A 15,604-nucleotide genomic window follows, 5' to 3' on the forward strand; every position below is an offset into this window, starting at 1 on the left:
TTGTGCATTATGGATTCATTAAATAATTCTTTACTGTAAAACATTATTAGCGAATTCTTCACTGTCATTTAAAAAATTATTATAATAATTTAATCAAATTCAATTGAGAGCAGCTTCTACTTTAGAGGTCTCCGATCGACCAATTGCTTTTCCAACCCACATGGCTATCGATTTAGCTGTCAATCAAAATGGCTGAAATTAATCTTCTATGCAGCCCTTAAAACTAAAAACCTTCTAACGCAACAGCTTTTAAGAGGCAAATGAGTTCGCAGCACTCATCAATGTCAACGATAAGCGCATAATGTGACCATTAAGAGCGCCCCATCGTTCCCCGCTACATCCCGCTCCCAAACATGGACACCACGATGGTTATTTGCAAGACGATCTTCATTATCGTCCTTTCTCTTAGCTCAGTCAACGAAGCGCCATCGCACTAGCGGAGGGAAGGAAGTGGATTCGCTCGTAAATCAGCACAGCTCGGGCGTTGGTTTGCGCGAAAAAAAGATCGGGTGGAAAATTAAGCCACCCACCGCGGAACGCTGGGCCACATCGGGCCACATGTCACACATGTATGTCGGGTTGTGCGAAGGAAGAGCGAAGGGAAAGCCGCACCTTCCATCCTCGGCCTGAGCTCGGGACGAATTGATACTAATTTCCAAAGCCCACGCCTCGCGTTTCGAACGGAACGCCATAAATAGTTCGCCATTACTGCTTAATTAAACATTTCTCAAGCACCACGCCGGCCGAAACACGGCGCGAAACGTGGCCGATGACCCCCTGGCCCACCGCGCAGGGTTTCCCTCGATCGTGGCAACATCGGGGCTGTCCCTTCAAGCGATCCAGCAGAAGGCATGGGTGACCTCCGAAGCTTCCCCTACCCTCCTTCTCATCTGCCTCACGAGGTGCATTCCCACTCCGAGTTTTGTGGCGCCTCGGCAAAGACCACCATTTTGGCCTCCGGGCCGGTCAATGGAGGTCACCGGGGTGGAGCGGAGTGGACAAAGAAAACCCGAAGCAGAATAAAACTGGACTATGACTAATGCCCTCCGGGTTGTTTCTCGTCACCCCGCTCCCCCTCCCCTACCTCTCCACACGGCGGAATTGGGTACGGCATACGTTGCCTCGAGCTTGGAACTCAGCTTTCGGGCAAGATCGGCCACTCGCCAGCCCCAAGATGACAAGTGGAGTCGAATGTCGCTACGAAATCGAACGGGAGCTTTCTTTTGGCAACGTCTTTTGGGTACGTGTGTACGTGTGTGAGCTTGCCGACATAAATCATATCGTTTTGGCCACGGGGGGAATTGGATTTTGGACTCGCCTCCAACCTCCGCCCTCGCGCCCTCTCCCACTTCCAAAGCCACCCCCCGTCGGATGATCGATCGATCGGACACGGAAACGGTCGATCGGTGCGCGCCACGTCCCGCTGCGTTCGGGATTAAAATAGTCCTCCAGTTCGACCGCCCGATTTGGGACGTCCCCAACCCACCGCTGGTTTTGGTTGACCGGCTCGGCCGATGGATCGGTACGGCGTACGAAATTTGCAACGGTTTGAGCAACCAAAACGATTGGAGACTCGGAGCCCTTTTGCGAATTTCCCGCATACTGTTTTCCGCGTCCTCCCAGCGGCCCCACACACGTACACACCTCCCACTTGAACTTGCTCGAACGACACGCACCCGGTAATTGATTGGAAAGTCCGCCGTACGAAGGTAAGGTCCCGAAATCTTAAGACATTGCGAAGCTGCGGGAAGAAAATCCGAACAGAAACGAACCGAAACACACGGAGGCGAGCTGGTGAAAAGTCGTGCCAGCGATAAAAGCGGTGACCTCATGGGAGTGGTGAGGCGGTTGATTGAGTTTCTGTGTTTTTTTTTTTGCTTTTCATCATTCCTTTCTTTCACATGTCGTACCGTGTAAGTCACGCTGCCCGGGAGCCGTTGCGAATCATTGTTTTTTTTTTTCGTTGGCCTTTTCTGCAAGTAGAGTGGAATGAGGCTTATGACGTGCGGATTGCGAGAAAACTGTAAAATAAAGATTAAAAAATTAAAGATGGAAGGGCCAGCGTTCGTCGAACAAAGAGCAAAGTTCATCTCGGCCTTCAACTAGCTGGGAATATGTTACATGACGTATATCTTAAAAAATTTACTGTAAAAGCCTTGCACAATTACGCTGTAAAATATAACAAAAAAATATCATCGGAAGAAAACTTAACACAGCTTAAATAATTATACAGCATTAAAAACATGTTTCCAAAACGTTAAAATTCCACAATAACCAGTCCCTTTTCCGGCACGACTTTGGGGTAGAATCCTTCGAAAAGGTCAGCATAGAGAAGGGGAACCTAGCTACCATAAAACTTTTTCACTAATTTCTGCCATATCCGGCAACCATAAACTTCTCAAACCATCCCATTCCCATCCGATCCGGGTGTAGCAAAGTATCAGTTTGTTTTTATAGGTTTCACGTTAATTTTTGATCGCAACATCTTGAAGTCGATCGCGTATTATTATCGCCGTATCCTCCTATCCGCGCCGGATCGGTTCGGTAGCCCGGTGGTTCAAGAATCTACTGCTATTTTTAATCCTTTCGATGGCACGATCGCGACACTGGCACCATCGACGGTGGGCGAATGGAGAGATTGCTCGAACGATATGGCGGACCGATGGGAAACTGGCTCCGGTGTTACTCTCATCTCCGCTAGATTGCGTCTTTTTAGTTCACATCGGAATCGTTTTAGTTTTATTTTATTATTGTCTCATCCTACTCCGCCTTCATTCATGTTCTTGCTAAAGCCCATATGCTAATAGCATCCTTATTCGCCTCGTTGATCGTTATACGAAGAATAGTTCTTGCGCGCTATCTTATCTGTTTCCTTGAATCCCAATGAACTCGGTTGGACGTAGCCTAATGAATCGTATTTATTTGCTGTGCGCATCTCATTTCGAGCCGAATCGAGAAAACCTAATGAGGATAATTTGGTTTGGTAACCATCGATGCAACCTTTACTCATTCCATTTTTTCCCTAACTCCCTGAAAGTAAATCAATAAAATCGATACATTATAGATATGAAAGGGCACATGTTTTGATTCTGCCCCCGATACATCATGCAATGTAAATGCCTTTATAGCTAAATCCCATTCCCACAGTAAATCATACCCTGACGTTGAACTCATTTTGTCAACTTAATTGGGGATAATTTATGTTCGAAACAAAGTGAAGTGTCATCAGATTGTTATATTTATGAGCATGAATGACTAATTCCACTGTTTGTCGTTCGTTTTTCCTTCGTGTATATTAATTTATGCACCCTTTTCTGGAAAATTGTGGAACGAAAAGAATATGATTTCAAGCTTCGACCAACGATCAGCCGCAAGCATGGTATGGAATACTTGTACGCAAAAAGTAGTACGCAATCGAACAAACTTGTATGCTTGTTGTGTACAACTGTTTTTTTGATTTTCACACTACGTACAATAATAATAGGATAAACTAAAGTTTCTACTTTAGCAATAGGAAACCACATACTCGCACATCCCTTCATTTGAAAACCAAGAACAAGGTATGTGAATAAGTTCACAGAAATTGTACTTAAGAAAATTTTGATCATTTTTGGGGCAAACAAAGTGATGGGCATGCGATTCCTAACAAAACATAATTTAAAATAACTTTTAATGAGTTTAATTTAGGGCAAAATATTCATAATAATCAAGCGCTGCTCTTTATAGAACTATCATATCCACGACATCACTTAGGATTGCGAGAATTGATCCATTCATATGAATTTTAATTTGGGCTCCAACTGCTTGAAATTGAACTAACACAGCCAAAAGGGAAAATTATCTTAACATTGTAGAAACAAAACCTCTGTAAATAATTAATAAATTCAATTTTTTACAAACCGCATTTATTTGGATGCTTTCCTTTCGATTTCAGACAGACCAAAAACTGACGGAATGCGCACGGCTTTCGAGCAGTGTATCGAATTGCTCGTCCCCTAACAAAACCTCGCATTGAAGGTCGATGCTTAAGATGCTGTAATTTTTTTTGCTTCAAACACTAATCGTACATACAGCTACAACAATAATATTGGGCCGTTAAGTATGCTCTTATTCATACGGAAAGTATTTGTTTTAAGTAAATCAAACGGTACGAAATTTCTAAACAAATTAGCTACACCCTTTCATTTTTGCTATACTAGTTTCCACAAGATCTTCGGCATGGACTGGCGGAACGGTCTATTTGTTTTGCTTTGTTTATTGTGTTTCTTTTCTGACTATGGTTCCATAATATTTATGTTAACTTTAGCAATACTTCATGTTGGAAGCGATAAAGAAATGCACACAGGTGGAAAATATATATTACCTTCTTTTACGTCTCAGTACTTTTGAAACCAACATTAAAATTGGTTGTATATAACAACAACAACAAAAAAGGACGCGCTAACTAAAGTGCTTTGACTCCCTGAACTGTTCACGTCGTGTCGTGTCCGGATAAAGGATGCGATGAACTGATAGTTCCTATCGACTTGCTGCTTTCGTTTGCTCACGGTTTTGTTACATATTTTGCGTTTCTCCTCCATGCTTGAAAGAACTTCATACTAAGCATGAAACGAAGAAGAAAATGATAAGTAATGCCAAACATTAAAAACACGACTGTTTCGAGTGGAAGATTGATGATGCGATAAAGAGTGTTTTGTGTGCCTTTTTGGCTGATTGAGGGTTGATCTTTACTATCAGCTCAAAATGCTGCACCCTTGCCGCAGCGATCGACGAGCAGCCGAATCGTCGGTTTTGGGCTATCTAGTAAAACTTCTTCGCCTGAGCCTCTCGACTATCTCTGCAATAAGACGAAATACGACATGAACATTTTATACAGGTTGGAAATAAAACACGTGTGGCGTTCTTCGATACTTACTTGTACATACTGTAACCTAGCATCACCAAAAGCTGCACCGCAATAACCACCAGGAATGCCGTTAAACTGAGGCAGCTCTGTGTAGGGCATCCTGTCATGCCTTGCGCCTGTGGTTGCGAATGTAGCCTGCAAATAGAGTATACGTTAATTAATCTTGTTTCGCAAACGAAAGCAGTGCAATTTCTTACTTTTGTGCCACTCCTGCCACGCCTTGCCGGACCTGGTTCATACCGTCACGCATTTCGTTCATCAACGCTTGCACATCGTAGCCACCGGCCTGCACTTGAGCCGTGGGAGCCCGCGCCTGATTGGTGAGAATAGAGTCCGTCCGCGCGTGCACCTCACCGATAATGGAACGGATTTCCCGTACCGTCTGAACCATTACGTTCTGATTTTGTAGCAACGCATCGACCTCGTGTCTCATGATGGAGCTACCGGAAACAGCACCTCCGCCAACCTGCGGAGGAGGCACACCGGCGCCACCCTGAGCCGATACGGACAGCAAACCAAGCGTTCGTTCCTGACGACCGATCACCTCGTCCAGCTTGCTGCCCAACACTCGCAGTTGCTCGAAGGTGTTGGTTTGGGCTTCCCAAATCTGGCGCAGTTCGCGCTCGTTAAAGTCCTCGAACAGACTGTCCAGATCGTCCTTCTGCTCGTCCGGATGCTCCTTACGGTACTCTTCCTTCTGAAGCTCCAACTTCTTCTGGTAGTCCTGGTACTCTTGCGTTAGCTTGGCCGAGTCCTCACCCGGTGCCGGCTCTTCCTTGAACTGACCGGGGATATGCAGCGAGGTGGTCAGGAAGTGGAATACGTCGTGATCGTCTGCCAGTCCACCGGTGGCTGCTGATAGTCCGAAGTAGCCCGTCTTCGGTAGGATCACATTCTCTGCCCGGAAGCACATTTCGTAGTTCTGGTCGTTGTTTGTCATACCGTTGTGGAACAGTACGGTAAGAATGTTGTTGTAGTACTCAATCTTTGCCCTCGTCGGGAATGGTTTGTTACGGAAATCACGCAAACAACCAGATAGAAGCTGTGTCGCACCATCGCTGGAAAAGAAAGTTGAAGCATGATTCTTACTTCTTAAAAGTGAATATTCGACACATGCGAAGATTTTAAAAGATTCTTTAAGGAAAAAAAAAGCGCGACGTACACGTAACAGACAGTTTCTTACCATCTAATTGGCATTGAAGTTGTGGTGTAAGAAAAGCAAGGAACCCACACCGACACTACCGAAGTAGGCCACAAATCTTTCGCTACTGGTAAACAATCCCAGCGTGTTTACATTTCATCAGCGATAAAAAAATTGCTGACGAGAGCGGGTTTTGGAAAGGTGCACACACGCGCCTCTAAGGCCAAACGTGACCATTTTCCACGCAAATGCCGGTCGAAGCATCATCACTGGTTAGACTTACTTTTGATGGTCGAATTGTCGCGTTCCGTCGTTCAAAACGGCCGAAATGTACGGGTTGTTGTGCTTGTTGTCGTTGTCGAATGAGTCGAAGAAAATTCCCAAACCCTGCCAGCGGTCCGAGGAACCGAACACGTCCCCGACGTAGCTTCCTTTGTCGACAGTGTACCAGAAGGCCTACGATGTGTCGGTAAGAAAGAAGATACGTTAGAGTAATTTGCGGTTGTGTAGAAAATTTACACCATATGCTATATTGGCTTACCAAACCGTCGGCACCAACGCGGCCACGGCCAGATACTCGGAATACTATTTCCACCTCCCACCAGTCAAAGTTAGTCTTTTGCTTCGTCCAAATAGCTCCCTTCTGGCTTCGCAGGGACGGTGCAATGCGCACATTTTCCGAGCTGGCGATGGCATCTGAAAATAGTACAATAATATTTTATTATTACAAAATTCCCCGTATCCTCAGCAGGTAGTTAAACGGCTTTGCACTTGTAAACGGTAGACAAGTATCACTTGCTTCCTAATTGTTGTCCACGAAGGACACTTTCACTGTTTCAGGTTTCATGCAGAAACCGGTCACCATTGCAGCAATTCCAAAAGGGAATGGGACAAACGATTTTCCTAAGCTTTGGCTGATGCATTTCTAATCTATTCAGTTATAATGTCCAGCAGATTGGGCTCTCTGGACCCTGTAAATTCGACCACCGTTGGACAACCTGTCACCGTGTTGTCGGTCCACGAAAAATGGTCTGACGTGTAACTGTTTGCTTCGGCAGTTAGTGCTATCTCGCTCCCGCGAACATGAAAATCTGCCACTGCCGTCGGAAATCAACTCCGACGGTCCCCGCGACGAATACTTACGGCCACCATACTCCCAGAACGGAACCGTGCCATCCTTCTGTGCCAGATACGGTGGTTTGAAGGAGTATTTGTACTCGAATCGCCGGTGCACGAGGCCTGCATTGCCGCTTACGCCGTCCAGATTGGCGCTGAGAGTAGCGATTAGCACCACCAACAGCAGGACGACGGACTCGCCGTTGCCACACGTCAACCCGTGGAGAGCCATTTTCGTAAACTGTCTAATATTGCGGAGGAAGTCGGAGGAGCCGGACCTGTCGTATCGTATACGTTGCCAAAACTCCAGCTCACGGTTACTGGAACGAAGCAATGCCTGCTTTCAGCAACCTTGGTGCAACTATGACAGCTGAAGTTGACAGCAGTATTGTCTGAAAGACTAGAGTTGTGTAATTCAGATTCAGATTCATGAACATCGGAGCGGACCGTTGGTGTGTACGGTTTCCTGAAATAGTTAGTGAAAAGAAAGGTTATCTCGGCCGCACGGTGGAGCCGCTGAGCTGTACCTCAAGTCAGATAAATCCTAGCCAACGCACATCTCGTGCTGTTTGAGTATCCGAGCGGATCACCAGATTCGTGCGATCTGACAAACGGAAGGAAACATTCCTTTCGTAACGACGGGTGAACAACCACACTTTAACTGTGCACTAGCGTGGTTGGTTAGCAGTGCTCCTGGCCGCATGGTGGCAGTCAAAATGTGACGCCCAAAGAAAATCTGAATAATCACAGAAAATCAGGACATATGGCCTTGTTAGCCGTTCCTTAACCAATAGAGGTCTATGTCTCCAGGTTAGCTTGCGAAGGTCCAGGAAGCTGGATTCATTAGCTCGATTGGAACTCGATTCCGACTACGATCGGGTCGAATTTGATCAACACTCAGTAAAACTGAAATCTGTGTGTTTATAGCTCATATGCTCAAAGTTTCCTTTGACGCATCGCTTATACATAAGGCGGTCAAGAGTTTAAATGAAGTGGATGGATATTTATTTACAAATGAAGTCGTTGGTAATCGTTTCGATAATTTTTTTTTTTTTTTTTTTGAACGACAAAATATACAAAATGATAATAAATTCGTAAATAAATATAAATAGTATCCTCAGAAAACCCACTAATACTCTTTTTTTATAAGAGCCCTCAAATGTACGGATTCATTGAGAAGCTGCGGCTTAAAACCTAGTGAATTTCTTCCCATACAAATGGGAACGAACGGATTTGCGAAATGAGATCATTTCGTTCATATTCAAAATGACAGGTAGAATGAACACACTTAAACGGACGTGAGCAAATCTTGACAGCCAGTGAGTGACCAATGACAACACGATTCGAACGAGTTTCTACGATCGTAGTCAGTGCTGGGCGTCAATGTGACGGATTTCAGTTTAATAGACTCGGGCGTTGGTCAGAATGAATAGGACATAGATAAAGGTTTCTGCACGATTTAACTCGAAAAACATTCATCAACCTATTTTTAACGAATAAATACAGTAGAATGTCGATTATCCGAGGTGTTCTGCCTTTACATTTAGCTCAAGGAGTGACGAAGATTGAGATCAGGACCTGATATACTTTTTATACCGGATTTTCAATAAAACTATCACTCTACATAGATAATATTCTCAAGGCAAAGTAGCATCCAAAAATCACTGTGTCAGATTTTCAATGCCAATGCGAAGCACATCGATTCCATACTGTCGTGACTGTTGGGCGACGTTTTCTGTTTTCTTTCCAAAACGACTGCTGCACCCTCTACAATTATTACAGTTTTTTTGGTATCTTTATTTTAAGCGATCCTCCATCGCTTACTTCTCTTTGCGACACATACCACAAGACTGACGAGCCCATGTGGGGCTCGCGTGTTCCTAATCCATCTCTTCCTTTCTCACTTCTCTCGCTAATTCCCCTTATTCGAATTTTCTGTCATCCTGCTTTTCGCGTGAATTGAATTTAAACTCGTTTGCAATTCTGCCCGATATGCATGCCGTTGACCATACTATCATTCCGTTACGCTCTTCTTTCTTTTTACTTGATCTATTCCTTATCTTTCTTTTACCCTATACTCGATCCCTACACATACGTTAGTTGATTTTCAAGATACATCGGTGAAACTCACATAGGAAATGTGTAGAAAAGGCGAGTTGTGATTTGATGGGGATTCAGATTAGGGTAAACGATTTGTAGATCGGCATTTGATCCAAGGTGTTGTTTACCTTTTGTACAGCACAGCGACGAAAACACTGACAGTAAGTTTTCGGTCCTTCCAATCATGATAACCTAAACTGACAGGTTTAAATCGTCTCGTGATTTTTTTTATAGATTGGGATTCGGATTTGGAGATTCGGTTTACCCACCACTAGAACGAAGCTCCAGCGCGCCAAACGAGTATCAACAAGCTTCAAAAACCTTGGTCACAGTTTGAAATAATCCGTCCAACACAAGCTTACTCAAAAGGTTGGTTCATATGGAGCTATTTGACAGGTAAATATAGCGCCATCTTGGAATTTTTGATAACTAAAACAAACATTCGTAATGAACGTTTGAATTCAGTTCGGTAATAAGGATATATGGTCTTAGCAGCCGATCCTTACCGTTAACAGAGGTCTATGTCACCAGATTAGCTTGCGAACGTCCAGGAAGCTGGATTCAATGGTGTAAACCCTCGACGAAGAAGAAGAAGAATTCGGTACCAAAAAACAGTTTAACCATAATGTAAAACATATTTATATTGATCAACTGCTACCCACCATATGATTCCCGTATCAGAAAATCTATTCGATTGCAATTTTAAGGAAAACTCCTATCTGTGTATCTACATCACCCGGCGATTTTAACCTCATTTTTTCAGTTATGGGTATGTAATAACCGGAATAATAACGGTTATTATGAGGCTTCACATACGAAGCTTGAGAAACAGGCACAATAAATCATGTCGGAAGGTTTTACAGAAGGTTTCAATATACGAACAGAAGGGTTACAGAAGGTTGCACACAGCACGTGTTCTAACGGTTTTCCGTTCCTTACATAAACGGCTCGATTAATAAACTGGGTTTGTGATAATTCTCCATAATCTAAGAAGCTTAACATAATTGTCATTGTAAATGTTGGATCAAATTTTCAAAAGTCACACAACTCAATAGATCATTTTCAGCTCATCCACATAACTTTGCCTCCATTTCGGTGAATTGGCATAATTCTTTTTATCGATTCCTTTGGGGGTGCTACCATCCTGCGTAATAGCCCGGGCGATTACTTCATTCCGTCGAAAGTATCCAATTGGTGGCCGCCTTGGAAAAGGCACGTGGGCCATTGGCAGAGGGCCGGCTTTGCAACGCGACACCAACTGTTCCTTCAGTTCTTGGTACACTATAAACGGCGTAATCCCAAAGTGGTACATCATTTCTACTAGACTCAGTATCGAACCGCCCATGCAGAGCCCGAAGATACCACCAAACGTCGCTACCAGCGTCTGCCAGGTTACAAACGGCTCGCGGCGGTACTTCAGACAGTTGGTCGATCGGAAGTGCACGTGCAACAGTCCCTGGGAGGAAAAGTTGAACTCTGGTCTGGGGTGGAAAAGAAGGCTGTGTTTAGTTTGTACTCAGAGATTGAAAAAGATATGCTTACAGGTTTGCGTTTCTTTTAGGGTTGTTGATGGTATTGGAGATAATGTTAACCTGATTAAGCTGGGAATTGAAAACTGATTATAATCTTACAGGGATATTCAGATGATATCATAGCAGTAGTAGCATTATTTATAACTGCAACACTTGATATTCCACGGACCTCCTTACCTCAGTGGTACAACTTGGATAGCATTGGCATTTGACGATGCTGCGATTGAAATTGGTTGCTGCTGACGAATCAATCGCCGCTGAGGTAAAACTCACTCCATCTGAAACGCAATGATTGATCGTACGTTACTTCAGCCAAAAACCCCCACACATCATATGATACGTACGCTTCATCTTCAGCAAACACCCGACATCGCGGAATCCACAAATGGGAACCTTAAACTTTACTTGCAGCTCGAAAATTTCTCTAAACAACGGGATGCATTTGCACACCTCCGCGACGTACCGCTGCTCACACTCATTCATGCAGTTGCTATAAGTGTACGGTAAAGTCGTGGACATGTTTCCTTCGTCGCTGAACGCACATCCTCGCCGTTCAATAGGGACACTACGCAACGACGGACTAGCGGACACGATCGTCGGCAGAACGGACACATCCGTTTCCCAGCCCCGCTGGACGACGGTCGTGTAATCAGAGTAGTCCGGGAAATCGTACGATCGATGGATAAACACCTCAACCCCGTAGGTGAAGCGGTCCGATGACGTGTAGTTCGCTTCACCGATATCCACCACCACTGTCAGCCCTTCACCCTTACCGATCCCGTTGACGTGGATGCTTTTCGCGTCATGGTTCGACCGCCTGATATCGGCCGGTTCGAGGAAACCATCCGCATTAAACGAGCAGCAGTACCCGGCGAAGATTTTCGTCCTACGAAACAATTGCCCACATGGTACCGGTTCCATTAGCCAGAAGCAGAAGGCCACCATCGTTTCGCAGGGTGGGGCCAGATCGAAGGCAAGCTGTTCCACCCGGTATCCCTTGAAGTTGAGAAACCGTTCCAATTGAAGAATCCGCTCATCGACAGGACGATAATCGTTCAGGCGTTGAAGGGACGCTAGCAGATCGATGGTGTCATTTTCGGCCATTCCAAGGTTCATTCTATCGGAGAAATGAATATATAAAACCTGAAACGAAATCAACTCCGGGATGTAGGATGCATACTTACAACATCTTACTCATCTCCAACGCCTTGGCCGAGTGTATCTTGTTGATGTTACACAGCGTTACGGAAGGGAACGGAATCAGTGACACGGGGTACGTCGTCGTCTCGATGGTGGTCAGCGTCGGGTTACTGCGGAACTGATCCCAGGCCGAGCTGGCCAGCATCAGCGTAAAAGCCAGACTTACCAGGGCGAACAGGCTCCAAACGAATCGCAGCAACAAATTGGCCCGGGTTGCATTGCTCCTCCCAATGTACCGAAGTCCGTGAAGCGACGAGTTTTCACAGAATACCCAAAACGTCTGCAGGAGTGTCATCGCCGCCAGCCGAAGTGCGCCGAGAACGGTCTGCCAGTGTGCCATTTCTTTTTGTAGGTCAATGCTACTACACGGGATATGCGGTCAGCCATGGCGTTAAGGTACGGTTTATATAGGGCGGAAGGTGCTTAAATATTCATCGTTCAGACCAAAAAGTTCCCAATTCGATGACAAGTGCGTTATCGTGAGCATAAAGACGCTTCGGACGTTCCCATTGTGCTTCCATTTTCGGCTCATAAGCTAATTGAATAACATCCAAACATGCGTTGGGGATGTGGTATCGTAGGCCGTTGCATTAAAGGATCTAAAGCAACTCGTTGGACTATCATAAACCACCATCGTTGGAACAGACTCGATATGTTTCGTTGGTACTATAATTAATCATTCATCACCAACCGACGCGATGCATCGTTGGACGAATTAGCAATCCCAGAAATGCATACGACATCAAACACGGGGTGACGGAGCTACTAAGCCTTGAATTATGGACAATCCATTAACAAACAATGTCCCCGATTACGCTGCGGAGGTATAAAAATGGACTACCTTTGATCGCACACGAAACGCTGACCCAACACTTCCGGGTTTGCTTTCCCACCAAGAACAGGGATTGAAGTGCGTTATGAAAATACCACAGGCGTTGTTGGCCGCCCGGGAAACGGTGCGGTATATAGTTAGAAATTTCTGTGAAAATACATCCCTCCACGGGTTGCGGTACGTTTACGGTGGTGAAAGGACGGAGCATCCGAACGGCCGTATGTTACGCGCAATGTGGCTGATGGTGTGCCTGGTCAGCATCGGGTTTACGATGGTCATGGGTGCGATCGCATGGACCCGGTTCCGCACAACGCCTACGATAACGACCATCGAAACGATGACGTATCCGATCTGGAACATCCACTTCCCGGGCGTGACGGTGTGCAACATCAACAAGGTCGACAGCCGAAAGGCCAAAGTCATCGTTGATCGACTGTAAGCAAGACTGTGTGTGGTGGGAATGTGGGAAATTGGCGGTTCCTTTGGTGGGAGTTCCCAGAAGCGCTTATCGTAATTTCGTTTACCTATCTTTGGATCTTATCTCTAGCGTCCAGGAGTTCGGTTTTAGTGAGGTCAACGCGACCGGTCTGCTTGTGGCTCAAGCCAGTCTGGTAAACTTTGAGCAAACAAATTTGAGCTTTATCGAGCTCGAGGGGGCTCTGGGTCAGATGGGCTGGAACCCGAACACGCTGCTGCTCGAACTAAGCCAACCATGCTCGGAGCTGATCAAAGTTTGCTACTGGCTCGGCTCGGAGGTTCCCTGCGCGCAGGTGATCCATCGGACGAAAACCGATAACGGATTCTGCTGCTCGTACAACGTCGACCAGGCGATGTACCCGCTGGTGGGACGAAGAAATGCTAACTCCACCGACAGTGCGCATCAGGGCCCGTACCGACCGCAACGGTTGTCCGGCGCCGGACGGCATGTAGGACTGTCGCTTCTGATCGATGTAGAACCGGACACGTACATGGCACCGACAAAGTCGTTCTACGGAGCCGAAATCTATGTGCACGACTCGATGGATTTCCCATCCGATGCGGACTTTGAGTATGTGGCTCAGCCGGGCTGGGATTTGGCGATGTCCGTTATACCGCTGCCTATCGAGAGTAGCAGCACGATGCGCCAGGTATCGGAGGAGATGCGCAAGTGTTTCCTACCGGAGGAAAGTTCTGAGAAGCCGCATGCTGAGATGAACCTGAACGTTTGCTTGGCTCAGTGTCGCCTACGGACGATCCTCAAGCTGTGCAACTGCGTCCCATTCTACTATGCCGATCTGAGTAGGTCCTGAAAGTTATTCCCTTTTTGATCTTCTACATTGAGTGTTGGAGGATCTCTTTTCAGGTATTCCCGAAGCAAGACAAAAGGATTTGTGTGCCCTGAAGCATGTGGCCTGTCTACGATACTTTAGAAGTGAGTCCGATGCCTAGAAGCTTAGAACCTCAGAACCGCTTTACAACAAACGATTATTTCTTTGTAAAACACAGGATATTTTTACAGTCTACGCCCAGACTCACAGTCAGAAGCGGACCTTACGGACGTCGAGTTCGGCATGGACTGTGAGTGCATGCCACCTTGTTCTGTGCTGGTAAAATAAAACATTAGCTTGTCATTTCCTGAAAGTGGATGACATCTTGTTTGAGCTAATTAAAATTCGCTTACATTCTAGAACTACAACGTACAGACCATCTCGAGTCAAAGGCTTTCGAAGGAATTCGTGTCGTCGCAATTGTGAGTATGCTAAATGCTATCAAGAGATTTTATACACTAACATCGCACGCCAAATGGTCTTCGTCCTAACATAGCGGTGGAAGAAACGTCTCCAAGTACGCCACCCTCAACATACACTTCAAGGACATCTACTGCGTGAAGTACAAGCGTGACGCGTACATGACGTGGGACTCGCTGGTGGCCACCTTCGGGGGGATTTTCGGCCTGTGCATGGGCGGCTCGGTGCTAAGCATGGTTGAGATGCTGTACTACTTCACCGTGAAGCCGTTCACCGCTTATCGACGGGCGCATCGTGAAAAGCGTTCCGGGAACCGCACCAGGAACAGTGTGCGGCGGCATCCACCGATCGCGGTCCTTCCATACGAAGGTCAACGGTTTCCGGTGGGCTACTTCCTGCGACGGAACGTGCTCGCTCGGTCTAAGGACGTGGTGCAGCACAAGATCAACCGTGGCCAGCTTAGCTGGTCGGTGGAGAAGCCCTCGAAGGAAATGTCTCACGGCCTATCTTTCATTTATTGATAGAGTTGCACACGTGTTGGGAGTTAACCGGGAAAATTAACATCAGAATCAAACAGTTCATTAGATTTATGTATGTGTAGTTTATTTACAGCGTAATATTATTGTAGCACAGACGACAGTTTGATTAATCTACGCTAGCTTCTAGCACTAGCAGGGCACAACCGGCGCGGATGAATTCGATGTTCTTAGGTTACTGATAGCGTTGTACGATGTTCAATTATAGCAGTTATTGCCGTTTACAGCTTGGAACAACGCGAACAACGCGTTTTTATGGAGAATACGCGATGAAAATGTGTCGTTTCTATGAGTCGCAAAAAATGCTTATTTACACTCGATGAAATGTGTGTCCGGGGAAAGGTCGTCCAACATTATCCTTTACCGAACGGCCGTTGGAGTCACTCCAGACAGTCCGAAATAGCCCTCTAGAGAACGCCTTCCTGATCTGACTACTAAACCTACCTTAACCCTATAGCTTATCGATCGATTATGAATGTGTTTTTTGAACGACGACGTGAAGCACTAGTTGCTT

At 45.8% G+C, this 15,604-nt stretch overlaps 3 protein-coding genes across 3 annotated transcripts; 1 reads left to right on the top strand and 2 right to left on the bottom strand.

Annotated features, from left to right (window-relative positions):
• Positions 1-3,903: 3,903 nt before the first annotated feature.
• On the bottom strand, positions 3,904-7,412 carry LOC131282075 (protein ERGIC-53). The gene is made up of 6 exons (XM_058311468.1): positions 7,191-7,412; positions 6,589-6,743; positions 6,331-6,503; positions 5,104-5,964; positions 4,916-5,041; positions 3,904-4,837 (listed from the first exon to the last, which is right to left on the bottom strand). Exons 1-6 carry the CDS (start codon positions 7,393-7,395, stop codon positions 4,801-4,803), a joined length of 1,557 nt encoding a protein of 518 aa, XP_058167451.1. The 5' UTR covers positions 7,396-7,412; the 3' UTR covers positions 3,904-4,800.
• A 2,899-nt stretch (positions 7,413-10,311) lies between these two features.
• LOC131294065 (sodium channel protein Nach-like) lies at positions 10,312-12,290 on the bottom strand. The gene is made up of 5 exons (XM_058322111.1): positions 11,980-12,290; positions 11,140-11,912; positions 10,973-11,073; positions 10,806-10,864; positions 10,312-10,744 (listed from the first exon to the last, which is right to left on the bottom strand). The coding sequence occupies exons 1-5, from the start codon at positions 12,288-12,290 to the stop codon at positions 10,312-10,314; spliced, it is 1,677 nt and encodes a 558-aa protein (XP_058178094.1).
• Positions 12,291-13,059: 769 nt separating this feature from the next.
• LOC131294066 (pickpocket protein 11-like) lies at positions 13,060-15,075 on the top strand. The gene is made up of 7 exons (XM_058322112.1): positions 13,060-13,262; positions 13,375-13,665; positions 13,702-14,105; positions 14,170-14,238; positions 14,313-14,413; positions 14,495-14,556; positions 14,631-15,075. The coding sequence occupies exons 1-7, from the start codon at positions 13,060-13,062 to the stop codon at positions 15,073-15,075; spliced, it is 1,575 nt and encodes a 524-aa protein (XP_058178095.1).
• Positions 15,076-15,604: the final 529 nt, after the last annotated feature.

The sequence above is a fragment of the Anopheles ziemanni genome, chromosome 2 (genome assembly GCF_943734765.1).
Source record: "Anopheles ziemanni chromosome 2, idAnoZiCoDA_A2_x.2, whole genome shotgun sequence".
In the NCBI taxonomy this organism is placed as follows: Eukaryota; Metazoa; Arthropoda; class Insecta; order Diptera; family Culicidae; genus Anopheles; species Anopheles ziemanni.

What these genes read in the sequence shown, in the direction of transcription:
- LOC131282075 (XM_058311468.1), bottom strand. Translation starts at nt 7,395, where the DNA reads ATGGCTCTCCACGGGTTGACGTGTGGCAACGGCGAGTCCGTCGTCCTG. An exon ending in GCGTTGGTGCCGACGGTTTG is followed by an intron (nt 6,504 to 6,588) that starts GTAAGCCAATAT and finishes GACACATCGTAG; the next exon opens with GCCTTCTGGTACACTGTCGA. An exon ending in CGACAATTCGACCATCAAAA is followed by an intron (nt 5,965 to 6,330) that starts GTAAGTCTAACC and finishes TTTCTTTTCCAG; the next exon opens with CGATGGTGCGACACAGCTTC.
- LOC131294065 (XM_058322111.1), bottom strand. Translation starts at nt 12,290, where the DNA reads ATGACACTCCTGCAGACGTTTTGGGTATTCTGTGAAAACTCGTCGCTT. An exon ending in TTGGAGATGAGTAAGATGTT is followed by an intron (nt 11,913 to 11,979) that starts GTAAGTATGCAT and finishes TTTCTCCGATAG; the next exon opens with AATGAACCTTGGAATGGCCG. An exon ending in ATCCAAGTTGTACCACTGAG is followed by an intron (nt 10,865 to 10,972) that starts GTAAGGAGGTCC and finishes TTCAATTCCCAG; the next exon opens with CTTAATCAGGTTAACATTAT.
- LOC131294066 (XM_058322112.1), top strand. Translation starts at nt 13,060, where the DNA reads ATGTGGCTGATGGTGTGCCTGGTCAGCATCGGGTTTACGATGGTCATG. An exon ending in TGCCACCTTGTTCTGTGCTG is followed by an intron (nt 14,414 to 14,494) that starts GTAAAATAAAAC and finishes CTTACATTCTAG; the next exon opens with AACTACAACGTACAGACCAT. An exon ending in GAATTCGTGTCGTCGCAATT is followed by an intron (nt 14,557 to 14,630) that starts GTGAGTATGCTA and finishes GTCCTAACATAG; the next exon opens with CGGTGGAAGAAACGTCTCCA.